Below are 27889 nucleotides of genomic sequence, written 5' to 3' on the forward strand. Positions count from 1 at the left end.
TATTATTTATGTCGCCTAGACCACTTGAAAAATATTAGACCTGCCAGTTGAAGAAAAAAAGCATGCAAATATAAACAACATTTTTTCTCTCATATCTTTTAACTCCCTGGCTTCGCAGACTTTATTTTCCTCGATTGATAGCTTAAACAGGTTTTTTCTGTACTCTTGGAAACGGAGAAGCAACCAATCAGCGGGCTCGGAACAGTCTCACTGCCACCCCCACTACAAACAAGGAAAGTGGTGCGAAAAGCATGGTGCGAGAGCGTATAAGAAGGACGGACCATCGTTGAGCCGGTAAATAAAGTCTTGGTTGTCTTAGAGACGAGAAGGAACGATGTCCCAGCAGAGTGCAGACCTTCAGGGTGACGGTGGCCGCGGCGCCGACGAGTTCGCAGACATGGACGCCTGCTTCGACGCGTTCGACCAGGACGGGTAAGCGCGAGAGCTCGAGCACCGCTCCCAGTGCAATCAGTTGCTCGTGGTTTGTGGGTGTTTTTTTGATAATGATTTTTAACGTTTGTCCGCAGCGACGGAAAGATAGACTTTACTGACTTCGGTAGGATTTGCGCTGCCCTTTTCCGCAATGACAAGGGCATCGTGTACAGCTGTTCTGATGAGAAACAAAAGGAGATGTTTGGCATCTTTGATCAAAACAAGGTAGGATTGCAATCTATGTTATCATAATATAATATTACGTGTGTATGATAATTATGAAAAAAATACACTTTTCGCCACCCATAATGATATGGGATTCTCATAAGAACTCAATAAGAACTGACGAGGTAGATATATGTGTAACGTGTAACCCAGAGGAAACTGTAATTTTTCCATCGTTATTATATTAGCAAATCATAGATAAATATACAATACGTTTGTTTTTAATTATTTTTGTATTTACAAATTTTAATACTTACGTGTGCATGTTTATGTATCATATAATTCAGAATGTATATCATACATATGTATATAAGAGCAAGGGATAATGATAATACTAATCTGATGTCGCAGATAATAGTTTTATTATATGGGACATCAGCTCAGTATAACTGCATAGGATTGTAGAATTTGTGCACACAATAACAACATCAAATTGCAATCAATTCTGTCTGGCCTTGAATTTTTTCATATTGCGCTACAAATTAAGCGTTTAAGAGGGGTTTTCCACATTTTAATATCCACACTTAAACATGTGATTGGTACTTTTCCAAAGCTAAAACCTTAAACGACTTCTGAATTGTAGACTTTCTATTTGAACGATGATGGGCTATTTACTATCTTTAATTGTTTGAGGAATAATTTTCATTATAATTTTGTTTATTCTTATAATTTTGATAGGTCAGAGGTTGAAATTTAGGGGTATGCTTAACCACAATTTTTCCATCATCTACCTAGATTTTTGTCATTAAACGAATGCGGCACTTATAAATCAATTCAATGCAATCTTTGAAAACCTTCTTATCACTAGATTTTGATTATTGTGTACTTCAAGACCAATTTAAATTGCACTCTCGTTTTAAATACCAAAGGTCGAAAAGTAGAATATATACGCGGCAGCATGACTCTAGTTTATTACTAAGTGCTGCTCAAAACTACCATGTGACGTTTTAAAATGCTCATTTCACGCAAATTTATCTGTAGCTGATTTTATTTTTTGTAGTATACAGCATGTTCAGATTTGTAGCAGGTTTTGAAAGGCAACTCAAGGTCAGGCAGCAAAAGTTTTTGTCTAAAAGGGTGGGACAGTAATTTAAAACCATGAATAATGGCTTCGCATTGTGTGCCGGGAACAAAGAGCAGGGTGTGGGAATGTTCAGATGATTTTGTCTGAAGGGCGTGATGGTACTTCATCAAAAGCACTTTGCAACACTATATTTAACTTGCCTTTCTATTGAGTTATTGAAAGGGAAATAATGCCATAAAACTAATCAATTCGTTTGAAGTTCACTTTTTTCTTTAACGTTAGTTTCGTGCGAAGAAAAAACAAGTACTTCCATACTCTTACTAAAGAATCCATAATTTCCTCTGTGAATCCTTTATTGTACCAATACAGGATTTCATTCGAAATTGCTTAACGCTTTTAGTATAAGAATATTTTTCATTGCACACGTTATGGTTTTGGGTAACAAAAGAAAAGCCCAAATTAAAGTACTTAATCCTCGACCATCTGTATTTCATTTCGTTATGATGCTTAAAGTGCTCATGTAAATTATGGTGAAACTCACATACCCTTCGGCCATGCTTTCCTTCGGGCGGAGCACCAGCTTGTCTCTATATAACTGTGGACAAAATATCCCTCGGATCACTTAAGAGTTATTTTTCCACACGTTACAACGGGCAAGTGTGGGAGACGTCCGCAGACATAACATCACGAGTTAGGCAGAGTGAGTGGTGAGACAATTTTTCACTGAGCTTAATTTCAATTCTTTTCTTGTCAAGTAATTAATTCCAAAGAAAAGTCCAATTCAATTTGCTTACTCTGTTCCTATTTGTATTTTAACTAATTCAACAGTGTTCGCAGAAGTCAATGATTTTGAGGGAAACATTTCATTTTAATTACACACAATATAATTTCTGCTGTATCGTTTAAGTTCTTGTTTACAATATAATTTAGTTTATTAAATATACACACTTTCATTGCTTTACCCTAGTAATTAAAGAAACTACGCGATCTTAAGCCGCTCGTCTTAAATATATATTTTATATCAATTTAATTTCATTTTCTAAATTAAATATTAATAATAATTTAATTCATTTTATGTTCTGAGAAGTAATTATTTTAACGTGAATTCTTAAATTTTCCATTTCCAACTTTGGGAATTAATTAAAGTTGGTGGTGTCAGAATTAATCCTGAAAGGGCACGGCTTCACCGGGAGGGTAACTACTGGGAAGTTCTGTCCTGCGGCCCGAATTACTGCCTGGGTACGCGAAGGTTGCAACGTAATTCTAGATGAAAGGCAAATTTTTGAATAATTAATCAGCTAGATTACTCCTGACTAAGTTGCAATTCACATCTCTCTTAAATTATTAACTGAAATCAATTTTGCTGCAATAGTAAAAAAAATATTTTTTTTAAATCCAGTGTTCGCCGTCTAAAGAAAACACCAACAACGCCCATCTCAAAATTTTGCTGTGCACAAAACATATTGAAAATAACTATCAAATTCCGATAAGGAACAATTTAACAAAGCCTGCTGTTATTTGTTGAATATTCTTTCAAGCCATTTTTGCTAGCAACCAAAGTTCCCAACCAATTTTTCGTCGCCAGTATAAACACAGAAAAGTGCTGGATATTAGCATTAACAATGGAAACGTTTGACTAAATCATCTAAACTTTTTCGATTCCGAGGAGAAAAACGGCTGTTGGAAAATCATTGAGGGGTGTATCGCATGACCTGAGTTTGTTTCCAAAGTGGCAATAATTAATGAAGCTAGCGTGCTGCACCACTTGCGAGACTGATTAGGCACAATGTTAAAAGATCAAGAAACAAGAAACGAGGATTGAAAAACTTCCGTTTTGACGTTTGCCCGCAACGCGTTCATGCCAAAAGCAATTTGTTTAGCGCCCGATATAGACTCTAGATGGGCAATCAAACAAGTTTTCACGGCCCTTAAACGAATTCTTTTCGCGAAATGACGTGAGAGGATGGAAAACCCGAGTCTGCTGGGAAAGCAGGGCCGACAAGGGGATCGATTTGTTTGATTTCCTTGGCGCGCTCTCACCCGTCCGCGTGCGTGCAGCGCGGGTGTGAAAATGCAGGCCCTCCTCTGGCACGAACGGGGCTGAAAAGAAAAACCGACTGCGCCACTAAAACTTTTTAATTGGTGCCAGCCATCGACCTGCCGATGCTCGATATTGCAGCAATTCACAGAGCTGCTATTTATTTAATGGGGTTATCACTGATTCCGGCTGCCTAGAACCGCGGCGTGCGCAAAATTTTATCGCCGCTATCCAACAGGGGAGGTTGGGGCTGCCGAATGTGCAGCCAAGCACGTCAGCAACATTTTCCATTAATCATTTTTGTGCACGTCAATACACACGTATTCTATGAAATGCAATTTCTTTTATTACCATTCTCACGAAGGTGGCGTAACCGCGAGATTAATGGGAACACCTTGGAAAAGTTTTGAATGTTTTGTTTTCTGTCCACAGGATGGATTCATTGACAGGACTGAATTCAAATTCTGCTGGAATAAATGGATCAAGAAGGTGAGTTATAAATATCGGAATGTTTCAATAAAAAGTCTGAATGATGGCTTTTAAGATCGTACGTCCTGTGAGTGCCCTGTTGGTGATTGATGTGCAGAATGACTTCATTTCCGGCTCGCTCAGTCTCAGCAACTGTGACGCCAAGCAGAACGGAGAAGAGGTTAAATGGATACCATTCTAACAACCGTTTTACATTAAATCAAAATTAACTTTTATTTGCAGGTGATTAAGCCGATCAACAATTTAGTGGACACAGTTCCATTTGACGGCATTTGCTACTCGCTCGATTGGCACCCAGCCGATCATGTTTCCTTCATTGACAATGTCGGCAAAAGGAAAATCCACTCTACTAGTCCAGTGAGTAGTGTCCAAGCTACAATGATACGCAAAATCTGACCAATACTGTTTTGCAGGTGAGGGCTGACCAGGCCCAGTTGTACGACACTGTGATTTTCGATGGGAAGCCTCCAACCACCCAAAAGCTCTGGCCCCGCCACTGCGTCCAGAACAGTTGGGGTGCCGAGCTGCACAAGGATCTCAAGGTCTGCATTGATTTACATTGATTTAATGTGCAGATACTTACTTGTGCAATTAAGGTTGGGAAAGACCCAAATTTGGTGTACAAAGGGAGCAACTCTGATGTTGACTCATACTCTGCCTTCTTTGACAACAAGCGATTGAGCCGAACTGGCCTGCATGACAAACTAAAGGAGATCAACGCCACTGATGTTTACGTGTGTGGACTTGCTTATGACGTCTGTGTTGGTTAGTGTTGGATTTGTTAGATAGAAGAGACAATTTGTATTGAATTATAATTTATCTAGGCTCTACGGCTGTTGATGCTCTTGCCATTGGCTTCAGAACCATAATGATCAATGACTGCGCGCGAGGCGTTAATTTCGATGATATCGAAAGCACCAAGAAGCGCTTCATTGAGTTGAATGGCATTATTGTCGAGTCTAACCAGGTAAACCACAATTAATTAAGCTCTTGTCGAGTTGAAATTTTTCTACAGCTGAAATCTAGGAAAAGTTCTGAAGATGCAGTTTTTGCTATATTTAAAATATCAACCTAACCAACAAGATAGTTATATTTAATTTTTTTAATGCAAACCTGTTTTTATTTCTTGTAAAAGCTCAATGATAACATAATATCTTCTGTCCTAAAGATCAATAAATTTTGAACCACCCTCATTCATGATGCTTTTTCATTATTCTTCCAGGTGAAAGCAATGGTTGAGGGCCGTGACAGGAGACCAGAATTGGGATACAAACTAGCCTTGGAGCTGAAGGAGTTGCCGAAGTGATTGGATACTTAACAGAGCACATGACGCTAGATGTAGAGAGCAAAAGTTCTAGATTTGTAGCAGGGTAAAGCATTTAAATTGACAAATTTTATTTGATAGTTCCTAACAAAAATCAATGGTGGCCTAAGCAAACTCTACGTCTGTACAGCGTGGAACACTGCAAGCTTAATAATTATACTATAGTGCCTCTTGCTGATGTCAATTTTACCGACGGCTTGTGCTTAAAAATCTTATTATTTTGTAACTGAACGTTTAAGCACTGAAAGAGTGCGGTACTTGGTTCATCGGTTCTACCAAAGTCATTATTTTCTGCATTATTATCAATATACTTCTAATGTCAATAGGACGCACTACTTGTGTGATTTGAGCCGGGAAACAAATAAAACACGACTTTATGTTAATTAAAGTGATTTTGAGTATTATTTTTTTATTCAATTAAGAAATAGACAATGCAATCAAATAGCTATCTAATAGTCATTTGCACAACACTTATGTTAGTCCATCCATGACTAGACATAGTGATTAAATGTTCACAAACACAATCGGCCCCTGGAACGGAAGGCTTTTTTGATTCACAACGGTATATAATTGGATAGTTAATAAATAGTAGAAACCCCTTTTAAACAAAATATAATACACGTTCTTTGCCCCTGTGCGCATCACAGATATATATAAATATTATGTGAATTAAGAAAAATGCCAAAAAGCATTTTGCAAATTGAGCCACTAATTCGTGTTACCCTGCGGTTACCAAAAATAGTTTAGTTTGAAATTCGATTTGAGAAAATTTCTTGCACGATTTTTTCTTTGAGATGTTGAGTCCATCGTGAGATCATTATTTCAGTTCACCCACACAGCGGGGTCTCTTTGAAATAACCAGCGAAATCACTCAATTTTCCAATCGTCGTCGTCCTCGGAGGATGTAAACACCACTTGCAAGCCTCTGGCGTTGTCGGTCGGGGCTTCAACCACCTCAAAATTCTCCCGAAGGGCGGCGATGCAGGGCAGGGTCAACGGGTTCTCACTCAGGTTGATCATACGCAAACTGGGTGCGTTTTTCAAAACATTCACATCAATATCTGAAAGTGAAATTTAAATTTAAAATTGGGGAAAATTTATAAGAAAGAAATTTATTAAATATTGTCATATATTTCTGATGATAAGGACAAAACCAAAATTTTGGAGCGTCATTAGAGTTGTCTGATTCAATTTGGAAAAATATGGGTCAAATATCTCAATTAGTAAATCTGAAAAATAATTTTCGCACAATTTTTAGATTTTAGTTTAAGAAAGGAGCTTAAGTGCTTCGTGCAAAAAATAATTTTTTACTCACTGTCTATCCTGTTGTGCGAAAGATCAAGAACCTCTAGGGCGGGCATCTTGGCAATGGCGGGTGGCATCGCTGGCAGCGAGTTGTGTGCCAAGTCCAGGATGCGCAGTTGGTTTAAGTCGGACATCTGGTCGGACATGGTGGTGATTTTGTTGTGGGACAAGTTTAGCTCTGCAAGCAGCCATTTTACTCATTATTTTGGCACAGTTTAATCATAAGTCAATTTCCCTTTGCAGATGTGTTTCAATTTAAGTTTTTATCTAGGAAGTGGTGTTAGTTATTTGGAGTGTTCATATATACTAGAAAATTTGGCCTTTCAATGCAAGCTTTTTACTCGCAGTTCATTGAACCACTTGATTTTTAGTGAAATTGACTTTTAATATGCTGCCTTCTACCTGTGATCTCGGTGAACTTCTTTGCAAGGCCAGGACCGATCTTGGTGAGCGCGTTTGTGGAAAGGTCGCACGTCTGGAGAACAGTGTTGCGCATAAGATGGTACACTGCGTCCGGGATTTGCATCAGCTGACAGTCGGACAGGTCTAAGACAAGTGATTTGAAAAAATTAGATGGCTTGAAATCGGTATGACTTTATTTTACGACAACAGAAAGTGTGTGGGCATTTGAAATTATCGTGAGTCATGCAGTTTGCAAAGGATGAGGAAGCGATCACCGCGCTTGTGAGATGCGAATGAATGCAGCGCGACTGACTTTCGCGCAGCTGTGTTTTTCTGCTGGTTCAAGGCGAGGATAAAGTAGCGTGCGAATGTTTTTATGAAACTCCGTATATGGCACCGAACTCCATAAATGTCCTAAAGGAAGTAATCGGAAGGTCAATGTTATACTTATTCATTCACAGTTTTGCAAAAATTATTTTCGCGTCGCAATTTATTCGTTTCCGAATTAGGTTCCAATAAGTAATTGGCCAGTTTTTAAAAATATAGGCCAAGCAATGATAAATGTGCAGTGCATCGATCGGATTGGTGTTTTGTACAGGAAATGAACGAAACTCTCGCGCGCATAAAACCACGCAGAGCGAAACGAGCCACTCGTTTTCGTTTTATATATTTCTGTGAAAGTGCACTTGCAGTGGCTCAATGATTATACGCTTGTAACCATTAACAAACTAATGCCGAAGTTAGTTTTGCGTCATATGCACTCAAAAGTCGGCGCAATTTTTTAATTAGTTCAAAGCCGAGAAACGAAATGAAGCGGGCTTTAGTTAATATATTGCAACACGATCTGCGCATTAAAATTATGGAATTGCTCAATCAGCTTGTTAGAAACAACTTTTCTAATTTAAATAGTAAATAGAACGCACATTCTTTATATTTGAAAAGTCGCACTAAGAAAATCAATTGTTACTGCTTGAAATGACTGAAGACTGACACACAAGAGGCGTTCCGGTTTCAATGGTTCATTTGAAACAGAAACGAGTTACTAATACGTATATATAAAAGCAAAAAGTTTTTATCTCGCTTGAACAAGCGTGTACTAACTAGGTGATACAATAATAATAGTGTGCGAGGAAGCAGAGTTGCACGCGTGTGTGTTATGAAAAGTCGTGAGAGCGGTGACTGCAATTAAGTTATGAAAAGGCGAAAGTGAGTTGAATTTTACACTTGCTTGCATTCGCGCAGCACGAGATTTTCATTCATTCCTACGTTTGAGCAACTACTCGAAAACATAGTGTGCTTTTCGCACCGCGCGGTGTGGTTTGGCGCAACCGTGTAAATCGTGCGCTTCCTTGTTCTCTTCACTTTTATGTGAACCAATCAATTTTGAAATTAAACGGAAGGAATTAACTAGCCGTTTCATCATGCAACGAGTTAAAAGTTTGCAAAATTTTTATCATTTTAAATGTCTATCTTTTCTTTTGAACCATTCAATAAATAGAATATTTTTACTCTACAAATTTTAATCAGTATTTGCCCAGAAATGTTTCATCAAATTCATCACTATTTTTTTAATATTTGCATTTTGAAAAACGTTTGGGTACTGACCAAGTTTGCAAGTTTCTTGGGCGTCGTTGCACCTGCCGACGACCCTGATGACCGCTCGTCCAGCCATCCTGGTACAGTGCATCACTATGGGCACGTTGGGATTATTGGTGGTCGAGTTGGTCATGTCTTCTCCGAACTGAGGCATCTTGGCCAAAAATCGGGGCAAAAAATCCGAAAGGCAACAAACGGCTCGAGTGGACGGCTCGCTCCTCTGTCTTCTCGCAAGACCAGGAGACGTGTGCGGACACTAACTGCAAGGCACGCGCCGCGCTTCAGCTTTTATACGGCACGGGAGGGGGAAGCGTATACCGTTTCATCAGCGACGCATCTTCCCGCTGCCAAGGGAGACTTTTGCCCCCCGCGAGTGCATCAAGGGTGAAATTTCGACCTCGTTTTCTCTGGGAACCCCCTACGCTTGCCTCAATTGATTACCAACAAGAAAAATGATTCTGAGATATGAATGTGTCTTTTTACCGCATTATTGGTTTTAAATGTCGTTAACCGTATGAAGTTTAGATCCAATATCGAAAATTGTAAATTAAATAGAATAACTCTGACTAGTCTACAATTTATTTACCATTTATTTTAGGGCCATCGCTAATTTATCTAAATTCGTTTTCTAAAAATGAAAAATTGCTAAATTTGAACTTTCCAATTGCAACCGATTTGACTCACGTGAAATCCTAACATTTCTTGTTACTACGCATTAAAACGCACAAATATTTATTTCTGCTGAGAGGCTGCTTTTTGCACTGCAAATAGTGCGCGTTTTCCTTGAAAAAATTCCCCAGCACGCACCCCATGATCACACTTCTTGTGACTTGTTTGATCCTTCGCGAACGGTGTCTACGACCCTGTTTCGCTTGAAATTTGCGCCTCAACTTGAACATCACGTGTAGAACGTAGATTATTTATAAAACGAACACAACGCGGTGGAGATCGCAGAGCGCGGAAACACGCAGTCTGCCTCAATTTAGTTCCGCACTTCATTTAACCTGATTTAGCCAAGTAGAAAATTTTGAAATTTATTAGCTTTCCGGCATTTTCAGCGATGTTTGAAGAAAATCTAAAAAAAAATCAAAGCGTTGCATTTGTAATTAATTAAAAGGCCGTAAAGCCTTTTTACTTTGAAAACAATGACGTTAAAATGAATTGTTCTTATCTTTATTTAAAAAATAATGGTTTGAACGATTTTCCTCAAAGCATGCTTGAATTCAATCAGATTCTAGCTATGTATTTGCTTACAATCTATGAACAAGGTACTCTTTAGCAGATTTTTAGCGGTTAAAAGCGGAAAATGTTTTGATGGTAAAAAAAATAAAACAGTTAAAATCTTTGTAACAATTTAACTCATTTTCACTCTTCATGTTTGCTTTAGTTGGATTTAAACAAAATTGATCAAGGAGAAGTATAAAATCATTCATTTTGCACCGAAAAAATTCTGCCTTGGCTGAAACGCACTGCAACCCATCTATTCGCGAGTACGTAGAGGTCGTGCCTTCATGAAGAGACGATAAATCTTTCCGCGAGCCGGGGCTCTATTTCTGCGTCCCAGAATGATGTTGATGTTGCAGCGTTCGGCGGCTGCTGCATCTGGACGCGCGTTGCACAAATCCAAGCAGAAGCGGCCTCACGTCTCGGCCCTCGGGCAATGGGCGCAGAGCAGAGCAGATCAGAGCGAGTCGTCCGTGCTCGGACAGTGTTTGCTGCTTGCGCGCTAAAATTAGCTGCCTTACACGGCGGAAAACCCATGAGGGAAGTGAGCTAGCTGAAGCTAACTGATTTATAAGTGCCAGGCTACAGAGATGAGGCCAAGAAATTGAGAAAACCATTTGAGCCAGTACCATTTGCAATGCGTTCTCCTGCTCTAAAAATGATTTACTCACACTGTAGGACGGCTGATGATGGCGAAAATCGCTTTCTTTCAGGAGTGCGAAGTGCAGTCCCTCAAGGAACATATGATTTCGGAGGTTTAAAATTAGACCTGTGCCAAGAAAAAGCGACGCACTCGGCGTTTCAAAATAGAACGCGCGCGCGGTCTTTGATTCATAATGTTTTTGTCTCGGCGTAATTTCTGCCTTCTGCCAACGGGGAATTCCATGAAAGCTCACGGATTTTCACTGCCAAATGCAATTCCATATTTTGCACAGCAGATCAGAGCTAAATTTAATATATGATTGAACCATATGTTGGCTCCTCTACTGTGAAAATTTTAAAAATTGTTACTTGTGCGAAAAAGAAAACAATTGCGCATCCCGTTTCATATTTCTTTTGTAAATTAAATGGTTTTCTATAATTTTTATCATTTTAATATGTATTATACATCTTCTTCTATTGATAAAAGATAAATATATATAAAAAAGTTATTTTCTGGAATAATCAAAAAACATTTTTTTGGCAAATTGGAGCCATTGATCTCTCACAGCTCTAAAGTATAAATAGCAAAGTCAAAAAAGAGGAGAATCACATTTTCAAACAGCAATAATTGCTCCTTCGGCGTTCCTCCAGTTCTTGTCTCCTGTTGATATTAACCAAATCTTCGGAGCGCAGTTCAAACTGCCTGAAGCTGAAATCCAGGTTGGAAGTCGGACTTTGAGCAGAATTCCGAATCCAAATAGTGAGTGCAGCGTGAAACGCTTCTTCCACATTTGTTCGCGTCTTTGACGACGTTTCTAGACAAATCGCTTTGATTCCCTTTGCTTGGCACCACTCCTCCGCCCAGTTTGCAGGAACATCTCGCAACTCATCGGCCAGATCGAGCTGAATAAATAATAATAGGCCACCAATATTAAAAAAGCAACTACAAATGGGTTTCCGGTTGACTAGCCTTTGTCCCAACAATAATGTAGGGAAAATTAGCCCCAACTCCGGCGTGGAAGATGAACTCCTTTAGCCAGTATTGCAAGTCGTAAAAAGTGTTCCTGTCTGCTATGTTGTAAGTCAACATGCAGACATCAGCCCCTCTGTAAAATGGGGTTCGCAAACTGTGGAACTTCTCCTGTCCAGCTGTGTCCCAAATCTGTAATAATTATTTTCATATTTGTAGTGTTCTAAAATCTAAATTATTGTTTATTTTTAGGAACATTTACCTGTAAGGTGAAGGTTTCATGTTCAGCACCTTCTGGATGAATCTCTTTGGTGAGAAATTCAACGCCAATCGTTGGAAACGAATTAACATCAAACTGGTCATAAATTAAACGACGCATCAGACATGTCTTGCCCACTCCCATGTCACCCAAAATCACTAATTTCAATAAGCGGTTGCTACAACTTGCCATGTTACACACACGCCAAATGTCTCAGCAGATGATTGTGGTTGAGGTGCGATGTGTATTAAATTTGTAATTTGAATGGAGAAAAACTAGATAAAAATTTCGATTTTCGTGCTGTCATGCTCCCATTTCCACACAACTAAAACAAAAACAATTTTCAAATTCCAACCTCAGAGGGCCTGCATTTTATCTATATACGTAATACGTACTTTACAGCTTGCCTCGTATTCAGGCTATATTATAAAACTCTTCCCTGTCGATATTTAAACAACAGGTAGCAGCACCTACCGTAGTTGTAAAAATCGTTCCATTTGGTTGCCCATTTAAAAAACCTATTTCCGTTTCGCTCTTCACAATACATCTGCCAGATCTGCCAAAGTCTGTAATATCCCTATGCTCTTGCAGCAGGTATAATAATAAATTTTCGCATAGTCACCATGTTTTGTGGTTGTTATTCGTATAATTATTATATAGTTATAGCGAGTTTTATGTTATATTAGTATTGGTATTTTTAGTTTTATTGAGATGAAATATTATATGAATTGAAAGAACAAAACAAGCCTCACTCTGTACATGACAAGTTTTAATTTGAATTCAGTGTTACTTCTTCAAACAAGTCTTTATCATTATTATTTACTTATTAAAATTAGAATAATAATTATCAAATCCACTTTTAGGACAAATTAAGGCTATTATGTAGTAGCATTAGCGATCAACTCACTGAAACTCATTGTAAAACAAGCAGCAACATTATTTGCAACTTCAGCTCTGCTGAGAAGCTTCAAATAATTTTCACTGCATCGTAAAACATTTTGGAGGTCTGAAACTTTCAGAACTTGTTTTTGCTTTATTTTCCTTGGTTTAAACTTTAAGAGAGCATTCTTAATAATTGATTCTTCACCGCAATAAAACTGAATGTCTTTTCCCGCAGCAGATGTTCGCGCCACTGAGCACAAACAACGACTTTGACATTATTAATATTTGACGCAAGCGCACAGCTGAACTTGCGCTCTCTTTGTGAGCAAAATAACATGGCGGCCAAAACAATGCTGCACTGGAGCTGAAAAGTTACGTTTTCTTTGGAATTTCTCGTGGCATGTTCATGCTCACCGTCACAGACATCTATCATCCTACTTCGAAAAATTCTAGCACGATCATCTTACATTTTTAGGTCCCATTATCAGGTGAGATTACAGAGAAATATTAAAAAATAAGTTGCTCCATGTACTGGCGCAGGTCATTTTTTGTCATATAGGAGAGATTAAGTGGAATGACTCATGCACCAAATGGCATCGGAGGTTAAAGATTAAATGATGTTAAATCAAGTTGCATTCTATCAGTTAATTGTCATTCAATTCTAACTGTACAAACTGTTACGCACTCATATGATGTAGCATATTTTACCCCTCCTAAAACTTGATCGCTAATAAAATTGGAACCCACTACGCATATATCTATGTATCTATTTCACTAATTTGGTACAATTCATTAATTAATATCTCTTAATGTGATGATGACACCCATTTATAACTTTATATTGATTTAATTACAGTGGAATCTTTCCGCTCAAACGTCTTGTTTTTTTCCAATAAGAATTACTTTGAGCGCTCTATCCGGCCAATCAGTAATGCGACTCCTAAATAAATCTTATATTATCATTTCTAAGAACATGCCTGGATTTCAATCAAACTCTAAAGATCCACCATATTTGTCCTCCGCAGGATGTACTGTCTGCAATGGCTCATTCCGGTACTGCTGATTCCAAAACCGGTGAACCCCGCGCTTCTGCAGACTCACGTCATGTTCATGGCCCTCTACCTGATCAGCTTCTTCCTTGAGCGCAAGCCGTGCACCATCTGCAGCGTCGTGTTCCTCATAGCAGTGTCGCTCATTTGCTACTCGGGTTACAATGGCTTCGGCGGCAACTGTCTCTTCTGGAATTCAGACTGCTCGGCCACGAGTGATAATTGAAGAACAATCCGTTGCGGTGCGCGTGTTTTGTGATATGACGACTCTACTCACCTTGTTAGCGGAAGGGCGGGAGCCTGTTTTCTTCCTTGTTGACCATCAAATTTATTAAATTCATACTTCTTGTTGAACCTTGTAACGTTGTACCCCTGATGTGATTTTTAATAAATTGATGCCTATATGTATATATATCACATTAAATCCTATTGTTTCAATACTTAAAAAAAATCCGATATGAACAGTGAAAATAATATTTTTATTTTATTGTTAGGAAAAGAGCTTAACGTGTCAATAAGAAGACAATTATATTAATTTGTAATGATCGGCGGAATGATCTTAGTAAAATGTTATGAAATGCATAAATTAATACTACATAAATTGTTGACAATACTTTGCTCGTTGGGTGTTTCTGAGAACAATTGTATCTGCAATTAAATGCTTTCGTTGTTCATGAAATCTGCGACATTTAAGGATGCCTGAGCATGGCGGCGGCTCTTGTGAGGAGTGGGTTGTTCAAGTCCTGCTCCTCTTCATCAGCCAAAATCACTCTCTCCCAACTCATGTGCCTGCTTGACTTGCGGAGCGCCTCCATAACAGCCTGAAGCGTAGTTAGTTTTAAAATAGCCTCCAGTTGAAAGTATTTAATGAAATACCTGTACATATTGACCATCCTGAAAGGTGGCTGCGTCTGCCACGGGTTCTTTGACCCACCCCCGACGGTCCTCGACACTTTGGAATGCTTCCCTCAGGGCACCAACCATCTTCAAGAGGCCTTTCATGTACGGACGAGGTAAACTCTCATTGCCAGTGGGATTCTTTGAAATAGATGAACATTTAGTTAAAATATTGCACAAGCAGCAATATAGCAAAGCGGGGTTATTTGTGCGCAAAAATTGCAAGTATTTAATTTAAGTGACTTGGAAAATGAGCCAAAGTTTTGACTGGCTGAAAAATTGTTCAGGATAGCACTTCTTAGCTATGTGACTTTCATTGCTGATATTGCCTCTTGCGTAACCATTAAATTTAAATTTCTATTTTTTTAAAAGCTATAAGAAGAATAATGCGGTTTAAATTAAATCGTTTAAACTGTTTTGAGGGCTTGTTATCAAGAAAATAACCCCGTTATGATAACCAATTTTGATAAATTCAATATCTGTCCCAATCCCCATACTCTACAGCTTAAAACAAGGTCATCTATGATAAATTATTGACAAATCAATAATATATGTAATAATTTTTATTTTTAAATTATCAAATGATTCCGCTCTGCGTAGATTTTTTTTCAGAATGAATGATGTAAAGTGATATTTTGTGAGGAAAAATCAATTAAAATTGAAACAGCTTGAACAGTACAAGATCGTGATATTTGATTTCTCCTTTGAATATTTCTCAAATTTCACCAGTAGCAATTCTTCCTGAGGAAATCCACGCAGAGCTGAATCATCCGACAATTTAAATTTCATTAAATTACATGCGAGAATATTCCTGTTCCTATTTTTAGTTAAGTTGGTGTTGCTGAAAATTAAAGTAAAAATAAACGTATTTGCAGATTTTTTGCAACCCTGCCAAGGAATTTTTCATTAGTTCTAGCATTTGACAGCTAAATTAAAATTAAAAAAAAGATAAATTTTATTATTTGAGAAAGATTTTTGATTCCCAAAATAAAGCAACAAACAATTAAGGCAGCACTTACGGCAAAAATTTGCTTTTGCTGTAACAAACCTGCAAATAAACATTTTCTGTACTGTGCAAGGGTTTCCATTATGTTACGGAATTTGTGCTTACCTCAAGATCTTCAACATCTAAATAGAGGCACTCTTCTTTAGCATTATTTCTGCGTCCGTGAAGATCACCACCTTTGACCCAAAGTGCACCTGCTTCGCCAGTAATGACTAATTCTTGGTTGAACGCGCCTGCCTGGTTGGAGCTCATCAACTGGACTGTCACCTGGTATATAAAAAGTAAGCAATTTGCAAAAAAAATTGCAAAACTGTCTTAACATACAAGGAGAGGGGGTCTGTCTCCAGTTAATAAATTGTAGTCGTTTATTGGTCCACCCAGCTCAAGTTGGAATGTTGCAAAATCGGGCGCAGTCACCCTGCGGATGCCTTGAACTCGTGCTGTTTCACTTTCAAACGTTCGAATGACTCCGTGAACCCTATACTTGACAGCTTTAGTTCTAGAGCAAGAATTTGAATAAAGACAGGCAAAACAAACCGGGTTGCTCGTAGTCCTGTCAGGAATGATAGCAAATCAATGACGTGGCTTCCAACTAGGGTTAAAATTCCTCCTCCCATTCTCTCATCACAAGTCCAGTCGTAGCCTGTCCAAAGGACCAGCTTCAGTTACGAGCTTTAACAATTTAAAAGTCGAATCAAACCTTCAGTTTCGTCGATGAGACTGGAAATCCTGATTCTGACGTCGCACAGGTCGATTCGTTTCCCGACGTAGTTGTCCCTGAGGCATTTCCTCATCATAGTAAAGGCAGGCAAGAAACGCAGACTGTGATTCACTAAGCGTACAAAAGCAGAGTCAGAAAATTAATTTAAATTGCCGAATTAATTTAAGTACCTATTGAAATAAGAGACGGATAATATTGAGACGCTTTCACCATTTTCAGTGCATCATTTTGACAAATCCCGGCCGGGCGGTCGCAGAGAACGTGTTTCCCGATTCCGAGAGCTTTGACCGAAATTTGCGCGTGCAGGTGCGGAGAGCAGAGAACGAAAATCAAATCAACATCTTTGCGAAGCAGAACCTCGTCAACTTTGCTGGTGTAAAACGGTATGCTAAGTTCTTTGGCGATGTTCTGGGCAGACGCAGGTGTTCGTCCCCAGATCGCTACCACCACGAACCCCTTTGCTCTTAAAAAGGGGACAATGATGCGCACCACGCTGCCCGTGCCGAAAACACCAATTCCGGGCAGCATTTTCATTTCAATCAAATCTACTGCATGCCGTCCAGATGCCGTCAGACGAGGGAGGAACCAAAACAAACTTGACAACACCAAAACATACGTGAGAGGGCGAGGCCGGCCACGAATCGACACAGCACCAATGAGTGACCGGTTTGTTTCCACATGACCTTGCTACACCTATTTGCACCAACCAGCAATGTAAACAAAATTTCTACTCGTCTGATTGGTAGAAGCCAACAGGACAGGTGCATGTTTACCAGGAATGGATTAAGATAACTTCAACAAAATGTTCTGCAGATTTTTAGCAAAATCACACAATACTGCAAAAAACAATTTGAAATAATTTTTAATAAAATTTAAATTTATTTTAAATTATTGGATTAAAATTTAAAATTTTTTAGTTAGAATAATTATCTACTCTCTTCTTCACACCTTCTGTCACAGCAATGTTGTTTTTGAACAAAGCGCTCAAGAAGAGCAGCGAATCTGAGAGCTTCAACAAAATTGCTCACCCACGCAATTGGTCAAGTACAAATCATGTGACTGGTTGGCAGATTCCTATTGGGGCAATGTTCGATTCAGACTTTTTCTTGTGATTTATATTTAATTTAAGTTTTTTCCAAATGATTTAGTAATTATATTGCGTGAAACTAAAATGAAAAATGCAAAACCTTGGCAGGAAAACAGGGGAGAGGTTTTAGTGCAAAAATAAAAATTATCAGTGAAAAATAAGAAAAAATTAATCCTGAGAAGGCATGCTTAATTTTCATTGCTGACTTTTTGCCAGTGCCAGCACGAAGGGGGCGTGGCTCGTTATTGCTAAACATCTGTCGTGGTCGTCGCCGATGAGCAATGAAACGGGTTTCGACCGAGATAATCTAGGTGTTCGTCCGCGTTATGCGTGCCGCAGGTGAATTATGTTGATCACGAAAGATGCAAAATACTGAAAAGACGAGGGAAATGTTCATTGTACGAGCTCTCGAGAAAATCCTTAGCGATAAGGACATTAAACGGTCGCACCACTCCCAGCTGAAGAGGGCCTGTGAGGTGGCACTAGGTGAGACCCGAAATTAATGCCAAATCACCCTGAAATCTTTCAACGGGTGTATCCGTTCACTTGCAGAGGACATTCGAAAAGAACTCAAGAATGTGGACACAGACTCGGCCTCGTCAGCCTTGCCGCTGCCCAAGAACGACGCCGCAAATATTGTCAGCGCCGAGAAATATTTCCTTCCTTTTGAGTTGGCCTGCCAGAGCAAAGGAACCAGAATCGTTGTCACCACCCTGGACTGCCTTCAGGTTGCCTTTATTCTGGTCTTGCTCATTACTTGGCTCTTAATTTTCTTTATTTTCATTAGAAATTAATCGCCTATGGACACTTGACAGGAAATATTGTGGACTCCACAAGTCCAGACAAATTTTTGATCAACCGAATTGTTGAGACCGTATGCGGGTGTTTCACAGGTCCAAATACTGACGAAGGTGTTCAGCTCCAGATTATTAAGGTCTGTTACCTGTTAACCAAATCACAAATGATTAGTTAAATTATATTTTCAACAGTGAAATTTTGACTTATTATATATTCAATATTTGTGCAGTGCATGACACACAAATTGTATAATTTATCTTTTCGCAGGCTCTTCTAACTGTAGTAACGAGTCAGCATGTGCAGATTCATGAAGCATCAATTCTATTGGCCGTCAGAACGTGCTACAACATATATTTGGCAAGCAAAAACATGATAAACCAAACGACAGCAAGGGCCACCCTCACGCAGATGTTGAATGTAATTTTCGCCAGGATGGAGGCATGCGCTGTGAGTGTTCTTATTCTTCATTGAATTGGGAATGAAAGCATATTTTTCATCAGGACTGCTTGCCAGAGAGGACGGACAAGGCAGACAGTGAAAGTGGCGTCGACTCGTCACAAACTCCGTCCATTCCTAACGGGGAAATGCAAACTGAGGCTGAGGTTCATGCAGAAATGAGTTTGTCTGAGGACAACACAGCCGATGAAAGGACTGAAGACGCAGTTGTTGAAGACAGAGTTGTCCTTGGAGAGGAGGCCTTAAATAACGAGTCACTATCAGATGTGGAAGCCGCAAGAAGAGTTGCAGCGCAATTTGTTGATAACCTCATGGAGCAAGCTCTAGAAGGTAATCAAAATCTAATGATTTCAAAATTCCCGTTTCAATAATCTAATAGTTTTAAAAATTAAAACCTTCCACACCACACAAAAGATGATTTAATGTAAAATTAGAATGGTATTTAGCTTTTACTAGTAATGTTATCTGTTTTGCTGTACCTTGGACTTAAAAATATTTTTGTGAGTCATAAGTCTATTAATTTGTTAAAGATAATATTTTCTTCTTAAAAGTATGGTTGATCAATCATTTGACAAATTGTTATGTAATTTTTTTAAATTTTAATGAACCATTAAAAGATGCAGCTGGACATATATTTTGTAGTTATTATTTATGGATGTCACTTATTATGGATTAATCACTTAACCAGATAATCTGATTCTGAAAATGAATTATTAATGTCATATTATTTGGTTAAATTTTATTTTCAGAACAATAACAAAGATTACAATGAACATTTTTCAGGCGTCGGGTCCAGACTAGAGGAAAGCATCGAAATAATTGAAAATGGTCAAGCTGGGAGCGACAGTATTAGCAGCCAACCCTCAACTGGCTCCGCCATGAATACTAGTGTCAGCGGAAGGACGACCCCTGCCCCCACACTTCCCAGAGTTGCCTCTCAGGTTGGACAAGATTCAGACCCCTTTTTGCGTGCCTAGCACTGTTAACCATCATCTCGTTAATTAAAGACTTAATTTATGAAAGCTAGATACCTGCAAAAACTCACAAAATGCTTTTAGAATTATTTATTGAAGAAAGTCTTATAAAGTCTGCCCATCTGTAATAAATTAGTTTTAAATAGTTTTAAACAATAATATTTCAACTTGCCGTTTACATATCTCTTCAACCTGTTTGCAGGAAAGCATGGACGTGACCGAATCAGACGCGCCGGCCAGGTTCACGCATGTGACGCAGAAAGACGCGTTCCTTGTGTTCAGGGCACTTTGTAAGCTGTCAATGAAGCCCCTCCCGGACGGGTTGCCCGACCCTAAAAGCCACGAGCTGCGCTCCAAGGTATTATCGCTGCAGCTTCTGCTGGCGGTCCTGCAGAACGCTGGACCCACCTTCAAGTCAAGTCCCATGTTCATCACGGCCATCAAGCAGTACTTGTGCGTGGCGCTATCCAAGAATGGAGTCTCCTCTGTGCCGGAGGTGTTTGAACTGTCACTAGCTATTTTCCTGTTGCTGCTCTCCAAGTTCAAGCAGCACCTGAAAATGCAGATTGAAGTTTTCTTCAGGGAGATTTTCCTCAACATCCTAGAGAGCTCAAGTTCCTCTTTTGAACACAAGTGGAAGGTCATGCAGGTAAGCGTATTTTTTATTTCCATTGCAGTATCATAAAATTGTTTACACTGGTAAAACCTCAAGATATGTATTTCTTAATCCTTATCTGTTTCGTTAAGTTTTGGCGCTTATGTGAGATTCCAAGTGGTGGGGAGAATCACCATAAATGCTTTTTTCGTCAATGAGATTGTTTCAAAAACGGAAGAGAATTAGTTATGAAGTAGCCATTCAATTAAATTATCGCCAATTTAATTGAAAGAGCTTTAAATTGGTTAAGGGTCTGAGATTAATGTGCTAGAAAATGATTTACAATTTTTTTTAGCAGTTTTCTAATCACGGAAAGTTAGAACTCTCTTTTTACACATTATAAAATCAAGCGAAAAGTGTGAATGTTGGACAGCATTTTGTCAATGATCTCCCCTTTTGCCAAGCTCTACTTTTCAGCGAAATAATGTGCAATACCTTGCCCATTTCAGGCGCTGACGAGAATCTGCGCCGACGCGCAGAGCGTGGTGGACATCTACGTGAACTACGACTGCGACCTGGCAGCAGCGAACATTTTCGAGAGGCTGGTGAATGACCTGTCCAAGATCGCGCAAGGCCGGCAGGCGCTAGAACTTGGCGCGGCGCCAAACCAGGAGAAGAGCATGCGAATCAGGGGCCTCGAGTGCCTGGTCAGCATCCTCAAGTGCATGGTGGAGTGGAGTCGTGACCTCTACGTCAACCCCATCTCGCAGACCAACCTGGGCCAGGACGAGAAACCAACTGCTAAGGAGAACCACGTTACGCCGTCCTCGGACACTCCACAGCAGTTCGAGGAGAAAAAGGCGCAGAAGGAGGTGTGGGAGCAGGGCATCGAGATGTTCAACGCCAAACCGATGGCCGGACTGCGCTTCCTGGAGCAGAACAAACTGCTCAACAGGGACGCTAATGGAGTAGCCGAGTTTCTGCACAACGAGGAGAGACTGGACAGAAATACGGTCGGAGACTTTCTTGGGGAAAATTCCGACTACTGTAAAGAGGTTGGTGCATTTTTCAAGTTTTTTTTTGGTATCTTGCAATTAGTTTAATAGTTTTTGGATCATGATATTGATATATTTTGCGATTAGCGGTGTGAATTGGGCTGGTAAAAAATGTTATGCGGAAATGATCAAGATAAGCAATTCAAACACTTCCGTTCTTAGGAAATAATTACCTTTGGTCAGATAAAAAAATTGTACAAGCTAGAATTGGTTATTATAAATGAGACAGTAGTCCTTTGAATAAATAAATTTATACTAAGCAAGATCACAGTGTAACGAATATCACTTTCACGTTAGGTTAAAAAAATCTTCAGATCTGACTGGTCTAGAAACTGATTTTTCTGGTTGAAAATATTTGGATGATATTTTGACCAAAATTTATGACATTGCCAGCATTTTTAAATTGATGTTTTTCTTGACCGGTCTTGATCTTTGTTTTTTTCTGAACAGGTGATGTGTGCGTATGTGGATTTGATGGACTTTCAAGGCAGAGACATCGTGTCGGCCTTGAGGAGTTTCTTAGAAGGGTTCCGGCTGCCTGGCGAGGCTCAGAAAATCGATCGGCTTATGGAAAAATTCGCCGCTCGATACTGGGAGTGCAACCCGAACGATGGAATATTCGCCAGCGCCGACACTGCCTACGTCTTGGCCTATTCGATAATCATGCTGACCACCGATCTTCACAGCCCACAAGTAAACAGAATGCTATTCAAATTTAATTAAAAAAATATTATCGATTCTGAGTCATAATGATTTTCTTGGTTTATATTTATTTTTCTCTAAATCAGAATTTTGTTGATTGATTTCAGGTAAAACACAAAATGAGCAAGGAACAGTACATCAAAATGAATCGCGGCATCAATGACAGCAAAGACATCCCCGCCGAGTACCTTTCCCAGATCTATGATGAGATTGCTGGCCACGAGATAAAAATGAAGGTGACAAGCTCTAACAAACCAGGCAAGCAGGTGATCCAGAACGAAAAGAAACGGCGTTTCCTCTTCAACATGGAAATGGAGGCGGTCAGTACCGCGGCCAAAAACCTCATGGAGTCTGTCAGCCACGTGCAGACCCCTTTCACCTCCGCACAACACCTTGAACACGTTCGACCCATGTTCAAAATGGCCTGGACCCCATTCTTGGCGGCGTTCAGTGTTGGCTTGCAGGTAATTTGTCCATAAACACGTAAATCTCTAATTATGTAGGGATTCAAAACTTGCTTTTAACGTTGGCATTATCTTTGATTATTACTATGGAGAAAAAACATTAACGTGTACAGTCTGCAACTCTTTTTGAGATTTATGGCATAAAATAAAATAAATTTGGTCAAATTTAGGGAGCTGTAGAGTTAAAAAAATTAAAATATTCTTTAAGGATTGTGACGACCCGGAAGTGGCTACCCTGTGTCTGGACGGAATCCGCTGCGCCATCAGGATCGCGTGCATCTTCCGCATGGAGCTTGAGCGGGACGCGTATGTGCAGGCGCTAGCTCGCTTCACCCTGCTGACGGCCAACTCGCCGATAACGGAGATGAAGTCAAAGAATATCGACACAATCAAGACGCTGATCACGGTAGCGCACACAGACGGCAACTACCTAGGCAGCTCGTGGCTCGACATCATCAAGTGTATTTCGCAGCTCGAGCTGGCCCAGCTGGTAGGCACCAGCGTGCGACCGCAGGTCTTCTCCACCTCCAAGTCGTTCTCCTCGTTCCTCTCGTCTACAGCATCGTTCCACAATTACGGCGACAACACATCTTTAAACCTAAACTCGCTTGATCCGAGCGTTAAGGAGAGCATCGGCGAAACAAGTTCGCAGTCGGTGGTGGTCGCCGTCGACAGGATCTTCACTGGATCCACCAGACTCGATGGAGACGCCATTGTTGACTTTGTGAAGGCGCTTTGTCAAGGTGAATATTTATTCCAAAATAAACTGAACATTACCAGCACTAAAATAGTTAACACCGATATTTTGCTTCAATTTAATCGATTTTTAACCAACTCAAATGCAAGAATAATAATTTTCAAACGTTTTTTTGTGGTCTTATGAATAATTTTATATTGTAAATTAATTTTATGTAAATATAACAGACAAATTTGAAAAGACCTACTTAGAATTTAATTTTATGAAAGCTTAAAAAAATTAACGTAGGATTGATTTTTTCTAAAATAGCAACCCATGTGTAAGTCCACGTTAAGAAGTATCTAATATCTCAATCTTAATTTAAATAATTGATAAATTTCAAAATTTAATTTAAGACTTAAATAGCCTCTTTATTCTCTCTACCATGAAGAAATGCATGGATTAAAGAAAAGAGTTTCCATACCATTCAATCCATAAACCAAATTTCACTCTTTAAATCCTGCTTTTTTCTTTCTAGTGTCCCTGGAGGAGCTGAGCAAGCCAAATCCGCGCATGTTCTGCCTGCAAAAGATGGTGGAGATCTCGTACTACAACATGGGCCGCATCAGGCTGCAGTGGTCGCGCATTTGGCAGGTGATAGGCGAACACTTCGACCGCGTCGGCTGCTCTATGAATGAGGAGATCGCCTTCTTTGCTGTCGACTCGCTACGCCAGTTGGCCACCAAATTCATCGAGAAGGGCGAGTTTGCCAACTTCCGCTTCCAGAAGGACTTCCTGCGGCCGTTCGAGACGATCGCCAAGAAGAATCGCAGCGCCACAATCAAAGACATGGTGGTACGCTGCATCACACAGATGGTCCAGTCCCAGGCACACAACATCCGTTCCGGCTGGAAGAACATTTTCAGCGTTTTTCATCTGGCCGCCGCCGACCACGACGAGTCGCTCGTCGAGCTTGCCTTTGTCACGACTGGAAAGATCATAAGTAATTTTGTTAATTTTTAGAATCCTAGATTTTAACCATTGTCTCCTATTTCTTAATTGCAGATAATTTGTACGAACAGCAGTTTCCAGTGATGATCGACTCGTTCCAAGACGCAGTCAAGTGCCTTTCAGAATTTGCATGCAACGCCGCCTTCCCAGACACGAGCATGGAGGCAATTCGGCTTATCAGAATTTGCGCCAAGTACGTCGTGGAGAAACCCCAGGTTCGATTCTAACATTTTTATTTATTACCACCGTCTGTAATGATGAAAAATTGTAGCTCTTCATGGAGCACAACATGGAGCAGGACATGCAAGTTGGCGCCGAAGACAGACCTTGGGTGCGCGGCTGGTTTCCGCTTTTGTTTGAACTCTCTTGCATTGTCAGCAGGTTGGTGCAAATTTCTAAAAATGATTGCTCTATACCAATTATTCACCTGGCAGGTGTAAACTTGACGTCCGCACGAGAGCTTTGACAGTTTTGTTTGAAATTATCAAGACTTACGGCGAAACCTTCAAGCCCAACTGGTGGCGTGATTTGTTCCAAGTGCTCTTTAGAATATTCGACAACATGAAGCTGCCAGAACAGCAAACTGAGGTAGATTTTGGGAAAGTTCCTCTCATAGGAAAGAATCTAAAAATGCTTTTAAATTTAGAGTGATCCATTATAACATTCTTGCCCTTCTATTTTAACTGGCTTTGATTTGCCAAAATAAACTTAAAATTTGCTCAACAGAAAGCAGAGTGGATGACGACGACGTGCAACCACGCGCTATACGCGATCGTGGACGTGTTCTCGCAGTACTTTGACGTGCTGGGGCCGCTGTTGCTGGAGGATCTGTACACGCAGCTAATCTGGTGCGTGCACCAGGACAACGAGCAGCTGGCCAAATCAGGCACCAATTGCTTCGAGAACCTGGTCATCTCAAACGGCAACCGCTTCACTGACCAAATCTGGGACAAGACATGCACCTGCCTGGCCAGTCTGTTCACGCTGTCGTGTCCGCTGCTTGGCCACCACATCAACGACAAGGTCGATATCTTTGGCGGCATGTACACGGTGCGCTCGCAGCAGAGCTTCGATGAGATCCTCAAATACGACCCAGACCCCAAGAAGTTCTCCGCCTTTCTCATCCAGAGCGTCGTCTTTCAAGAGGTCATGGTCACCGTTGAGAACTTCATCTTCTTCCCTTTCCATCCTGATGAGTCTGACAAGTCCAACTCGATTGTGAGTTCACAAATTGAATATTAATAAATATCTGAATTTATTTCGTCTTTGATTCAGGATATTTTGGCTTGGAAATTATTGCCGACTAATTTTTTTCTTATTTAATTCTTCACAGAGCGATACGGACAGCCTGAGAACGGCCGAAATACCTGGAATGTTTAATAAAATGAGCTCGAAACACCTACTGAACATAGTCAGCCATCTATACCACTGCAACCAAATCGTTTCAAATCTGGACAGCAACCTGGCCGTGCAAGGTGCTCTCTGGCGTGCAGGTAAGAGACTATATTGATTTTCCTGTTTAGCACCCAAATTTAAAATTTTAAAAAATATTTAGAACATTCTAATCAGAGACTTTTCTAGTCTTTTAAACTATCATCAGTAAAAATTTGCCGCTGTCCATAGTAAATTTGGTGATCATGATTATCAATCTTAATAAACACTCCTCTTACAAAATTCCCTATAGTCCAGGACGTGGACATCGCTCACATGCCGCTGGCCAGCTGGACCGTGCAGACGAAGGAGAAACTACTGCCGCTGAATGAAAACTCCAAACCGCGGATCATGCGGATGGCTGGCTTTGAAGGAGGGCCTAACATCTCTGCCTTCACGCATGTTTACCGGACCACGTCGATTTGTATGAAAATCCTCTTCGCCATGCTCAGAGACCCATCAAGACAGGACGTGCACAAGGTAGGAGATGAGAGTTATCTCGAGAGGAGGCTCGATTAATGACATGTCTTTGTTGCAGGACGTGAAAGATATCCTCCTGGAGCAATCTGTGATCGTTTTACAGAAATTTTTGCACCTCACCGACTCGTATCAACTCGAACGCTGGGCTCGGTTGATCAAACTCATTCTGGTCAATGTTTGCGAACTTCCTGATGAAGAGGTAATTAATCAAAATTTTCGTTAATACTGTACTTTGAAGCATTTCAAATTCACCAAATTATAGTGATGCATAGCGGTAAATTTTAGATAGTACATTATTTGCTTACAGTTGTCATGCAATTTTAAATCATATTTAAAGCGTCCAGTAAATAAATATCTTTCAAAGAATGAAGCTTTGAATTGTCTAAATTGACTTAAAAACAGGAACGAAATTAATCGCCAGTTTTAAATCACCAAAGTACACACAAGAAACATTTAAATCTTGGATGAAATTTATTTATTTATTTCTCTGCAGTATTCACTCATTTAATCTCAGGAAAAATAAACTTATATTCTAGTTAGAACGCCAATTTTTCTAACTGGATTTTTGCTTGCTTATTTCCTAGTTCAAGGACTACGCGGCGGTGCAGCATCCGATGGTGTGCTACATCCAGTGCAAAGAGCTGAGCGCAGAGTTGCGTTTACTGCTGAGCGAGTATTTCCTGCGGCTGGGCTCCGTGTTCCGAGTGACCCACACGGGGTTCTCCTCGTACTTGAAAGACACCAACTCGCTGAACCAGTTGCTGCAGGCGCCCACCACGTTGTATTCGGAAAATCTGTGGAGTGCGGAGGAAGGAGCGCCGATCACGACCAGCGTCACCGCCCACGTGCTGAGAAAGTATAGTGACCTGTAGTTCTTTCTGAGAACTTGTGATACACAAAAACTCGCTCGTTGGTAGTGTAGAGGGAAGTTTGGTTTTGGCCTGACGACCGACCACCCGGCCGTTGTTGCTGCTTTTCCGTTCGCCTTTTGTTTCGATTCAGAAGAGAAATATTGACTTCATAAAAAAATTGATCAACTGGAATATTGGAATCTTATTATTGTTTCGATTTATTTGCTCACCTTCTCAGACTGAATGTAAAATTGATAATTTTTTGTCTGCTTGAACCCAGCACTGAATTTCACAAATGGCGAATAGCTGTAGATAATCCTAGTTTTTTGTATTGACTGTAAGAAACAATCAAAACGATGATTGCTCAACACATGATGTAGCATGTAGTTGAGTTGGCCAAGTGGCGAACTAGCACATGTCCAAATCAACATGGATTCTGGAGGGTGGTCGGTCTTGCAATTAGAAATTGCTCTTTTGAACACTCAAGGTGCCAAAGTGTTGTCTGGCTCTATCTCACTCGACTCCCACATTCTCTGCCATCTGATTCATTCCAAATCGTCCCTCGAACAGGAATTGTTGATAAAAAGTGCAATTATTATCTCTCACTTTTGAATTGAAGCCTATTTGTAGTTGTTTTAGCAAGTTTGGCGAGTTTGTAGCCAATAATTATTTATTACTATTATCATTTTGCTGTGCAGCCGTTACAACTAAATAAAAGTTTAATAAATTTAGAAGCGTGTTTCTCTTTTGGTTAACTTGAGGGTTGGTGGAAATCAAAACAGGTGTTTTTTATATTCGTAATTTTATTGCAGAAGTGTAGCAAC

The 27889-nt window shown here is 40.0% G+C and overlaps 6 protein-coding genes across 6 annotated transcripts; 3 read left to right on the plus strand and 3 right to left on the minus strand.

Annotated features, from left to right (window-relative positions):
* Positions 1 to 162: 162 nt before the first annotated feature.
* Naam (Nicotinamide amidase) lies at positions 163 to 5920 on the plus strand. The gene is made up of 9 exons (XM_065492724.1): positions 163 to 432; positions 528 to 657; positions 4152 to 4208; positions 4264 to 4368; positions 4431 to 4565; positions 4622 to 4750; positions 4805 to 4973; positions 5033 to 5175; positions 5431 to 5920. Exons 1-9 carry the CDS (start codon positions 335 to 337, stop codon positions 5512 to 5514), a joined length of 1050 nt encoding a protein of 349 aa, XP_065348796.1. The 5' UTR covers positions 163 to 334; the 3' UTR covers positions 5515 to 5920.
* Positions 5906 to 9110, minus strand: Sclp (sclp). Its single transcript, XM_065492728.1, has 4 exons — positions 8845 to 9110; positions 7240 to 7383; positions 6848 to 7015; positions 5906 to 6593 (listed from the first exon to the last, which is right to left on the minus strand). The coding sequence occupies exons 1-4, from the start codon at positions 8987 to 8989 to the stop codon at positions 6400 to 6402; spliced, it is 651 nt and encodes a 216-aa protein (XP_065348800.1). The 5' UTR covers positions 8990 to 9110; the 3' UTR covers positions 5906 to 6399.
* Positions 9111 to 11197: 2087 nt separating this feature from the next.
* On the minus strand, positions 11198 to 12312 carry LOC135947536 (ras-related protein Rab-9B-like). Its single transcript, XM_065496485.1, has 3 exons — positions 11934 to 12312; positions 11672 to 11863; positions 11198 to 11604 (listed from the first exon to the last, which is right to left on the minus strand). Exons 1-3 carry the CDS (start codon positions 12120 to 12122, stop codon positions 11308 to 11310), a joined length of 678 nt encoding a protein of 225 aa, XP_065352557.1. The 5' UTR covers positions 12123 to 12312; the 3' UTR covers positions 11198 to 11307.
* An 820-nt stretch (positions 12313 to 13132) lies between these two features.
* bc10 lies at positions 13133 to 14285 on the plus strand. The gene is made up of 2 exons (XM_065496487.1): positions 13133 to 13300; positions 13838 to 14285. Exon 2 carries the CDS (start codon positions 13839 to 13841, stop codon positions 14085 to 14087), a length of 249 nt encoding a protein of 82 aa, XP_065352559.1. The 5' UTR covers positions 13133 to 13300; position 13838; the 3' UTR covers positions 14088 to 14285.
* Positions 14286 to 14321: 36 nt separating this feature from the next.
* Positions 14322 to 17079, minus strand: LOC135947535 (glucose-fructose oxidoreductase domain-containing protein 2). Its single transcript, XM_065496484.1, has 7 exons — positions 16656 to 17079; positions 16465 to 16596; positions 16302 to 16407; positions 16089 to 16242; positions 15870 to 16031; positions 14738 to 14899; positions 14322 to 14682 (listed from the first exon to the last, which is right to left on the minus strand). The coding sequence occupies exons 1-7, from the start codon at positions 17017 to 17019 to the stop codon at positions 14551 to 14553; spliced, it is 1212 nt and encodes a 403-aa protein (XP_065352556.1). The 5' UTR covers positions 17020 to 17079; the 3' UTR covers positions 14322 to 14550.
* A 640-nt stretch (positions 17080 to 17719) lies between these two features.
* Sec71 (ADP ribosylation factor guanine nucleotide exchange factor Sec71) lies at positions 17720 to 27799 on the plus strand. The gene is made up of 20 exons (XM_065496483.1): positions 17720 to 18058; positions 18125 to 18300; positions 18360 to 18506; positions 18638 to 18817; positions 18871 to 19156; positions 19610 to 19767; positions 20003 to 20449; positions 20905 to 21450; positions 21901 to 22143; positions 22260 to 22616; positions 22825 to 23359; positions 23831 to 24295; positions 24358 to 24518; positions 24575 to 24684; positions 24738 to 24891; positions 25030 to 25521; positions 25637 to 25796; positions 25988 to 26214; positions 26273 to 26413; positions 26799 to 27799. The coding sequence occupies exons 1-20, from the start codon at positions 17935 to 17937 to the stop codon at positions 27084 to 27086; spliced, it is 5397 nt and encodes a 1798-aa protein (XP_065352555.1). The 5' UTR covers positions 17720 to 17934; the 3' UTR covers positions 27087 to 27799.
* The last annotated feature ends 90 nt before the right edge of the window (positions 27800 to 27889 follow it).

Source organism: Cloeon dipterum, chromosome X (assembly GCF_949628265.1).
Source record: "Cloeon dipterum chromosome X, ieCloDipt1.1, whole genome shotgun sequence".
Classification (NCBI taxonomy): Eukaryota; Metazoa; Arthropoda; class Insecta; order Ephemeroptera; family Baetidae; genus Cloeon; species Cloeon dipterum.

Coding starts and splice junctions, on each gene's coding strand:
- Naam (XM_065492724.1), top strand. CDS start 335: ATGTCCCAGCAGAGTGCAGACCTTCAGGGTGACGGTGGCCGCGGCGCC. Junction 4,566..4,621: donor AAATCCACTCTACTAGTCCA/GTGAGTAGTGTC, acceptor ACTGTTTTGCAG/GTGAGGGCTGACCAGGCCCA. Junction 5,176..5,430: donor TTATTGTCGAGTCTAACCAG/GTAAACCACAAT, acceptor TTATTCTTCCAG/GTGAAAGCAATGGTTGAGGG.
- Sclp (XM_065492728.1), bottom strand. CDS start 8,989: ATGCCTCAGTTCGGAGAAGACATGACCAACTCGACCACCAATAATCCC. Junction 7,384..8,844: donor CCAAGAAACTTGCAAACTTG/GTCAGTACCCAA, acceptor CACTTGTCTTAG/ACCTGTCCGACTGTCAGCTG. Junction 6,594..6,847: donor TTCGCACAACAGGATAGACA/GTGAGTAAAAAA, acceptor TTTCACTTTCAG/ATATTGATGTGAATGTTTTG.
- LOC135947536 (XM_065496485.1), bottom strand. CDS start 12,122: ATGGCAAGTTGTAGCAACCGCTTATTGAAATTAGTGATTTTGGGTGAC. Junction 11,864..11,933: donor ATGAAACCTTCACCTTACAG/GTAAATGTTCCT, acceptor TAATTATTACAG/ATTTGGGACACAGCTGGACA. Junction 11,605..11,671: donor ACATTATTGTTGGGACAAAG/GCTAGTCAACCG, acceptor TTATTTATTCAG/CTCGATCTGGCCGATGAGTT.
- bc10 (XM_065496487.1), top strand. CDS start 13,839: ATGTACTGTCTGCAATGGCTCATTCCGGTACTGCTGATTCCAAAACCG.
- LOC135947535 (XM_065496484.1), bottom strand. CDS start 17,019: ATGAAAATGCTGCCCGGAATTGGTGTTTTCGGCACGGGCAGCGTGGTG. Junction 14,900..15,869: donor TAGATGTTGAAGATCTTGAG/GTAAGCACAAAT, acceptor TCTATTTCAAAG/AATCCCACTGGCAATGAGAG. Junction 14,683..14,737: donor AGGATGGTCAATATGTACAG/GTATTTCATTAA, acceptor ACTACGCTTCAG/GCTGTTATGGAGGCGCTCCG.
- Sec71 (XM_065496483.1), top strand. CDS start 17,935: ATGCAAAATACTGAAAAGACGAGGGAAATGTTCATTGTACGAGCTCTC. Junction 24,296..24,357: donor CACGACTGGAAAGATCATAA/GTAATTTTGTTA, acceptor TCTTAATTGCAG/ATAATTTGTACGAACAGCAG. Junction 24,519..24,574: donor ACGTCGTGGAGAAACCCCAG/GTTCGATTCTAA, acceptor GAAAAATTGTAG/CTCTTCATGGAGCACAACAT.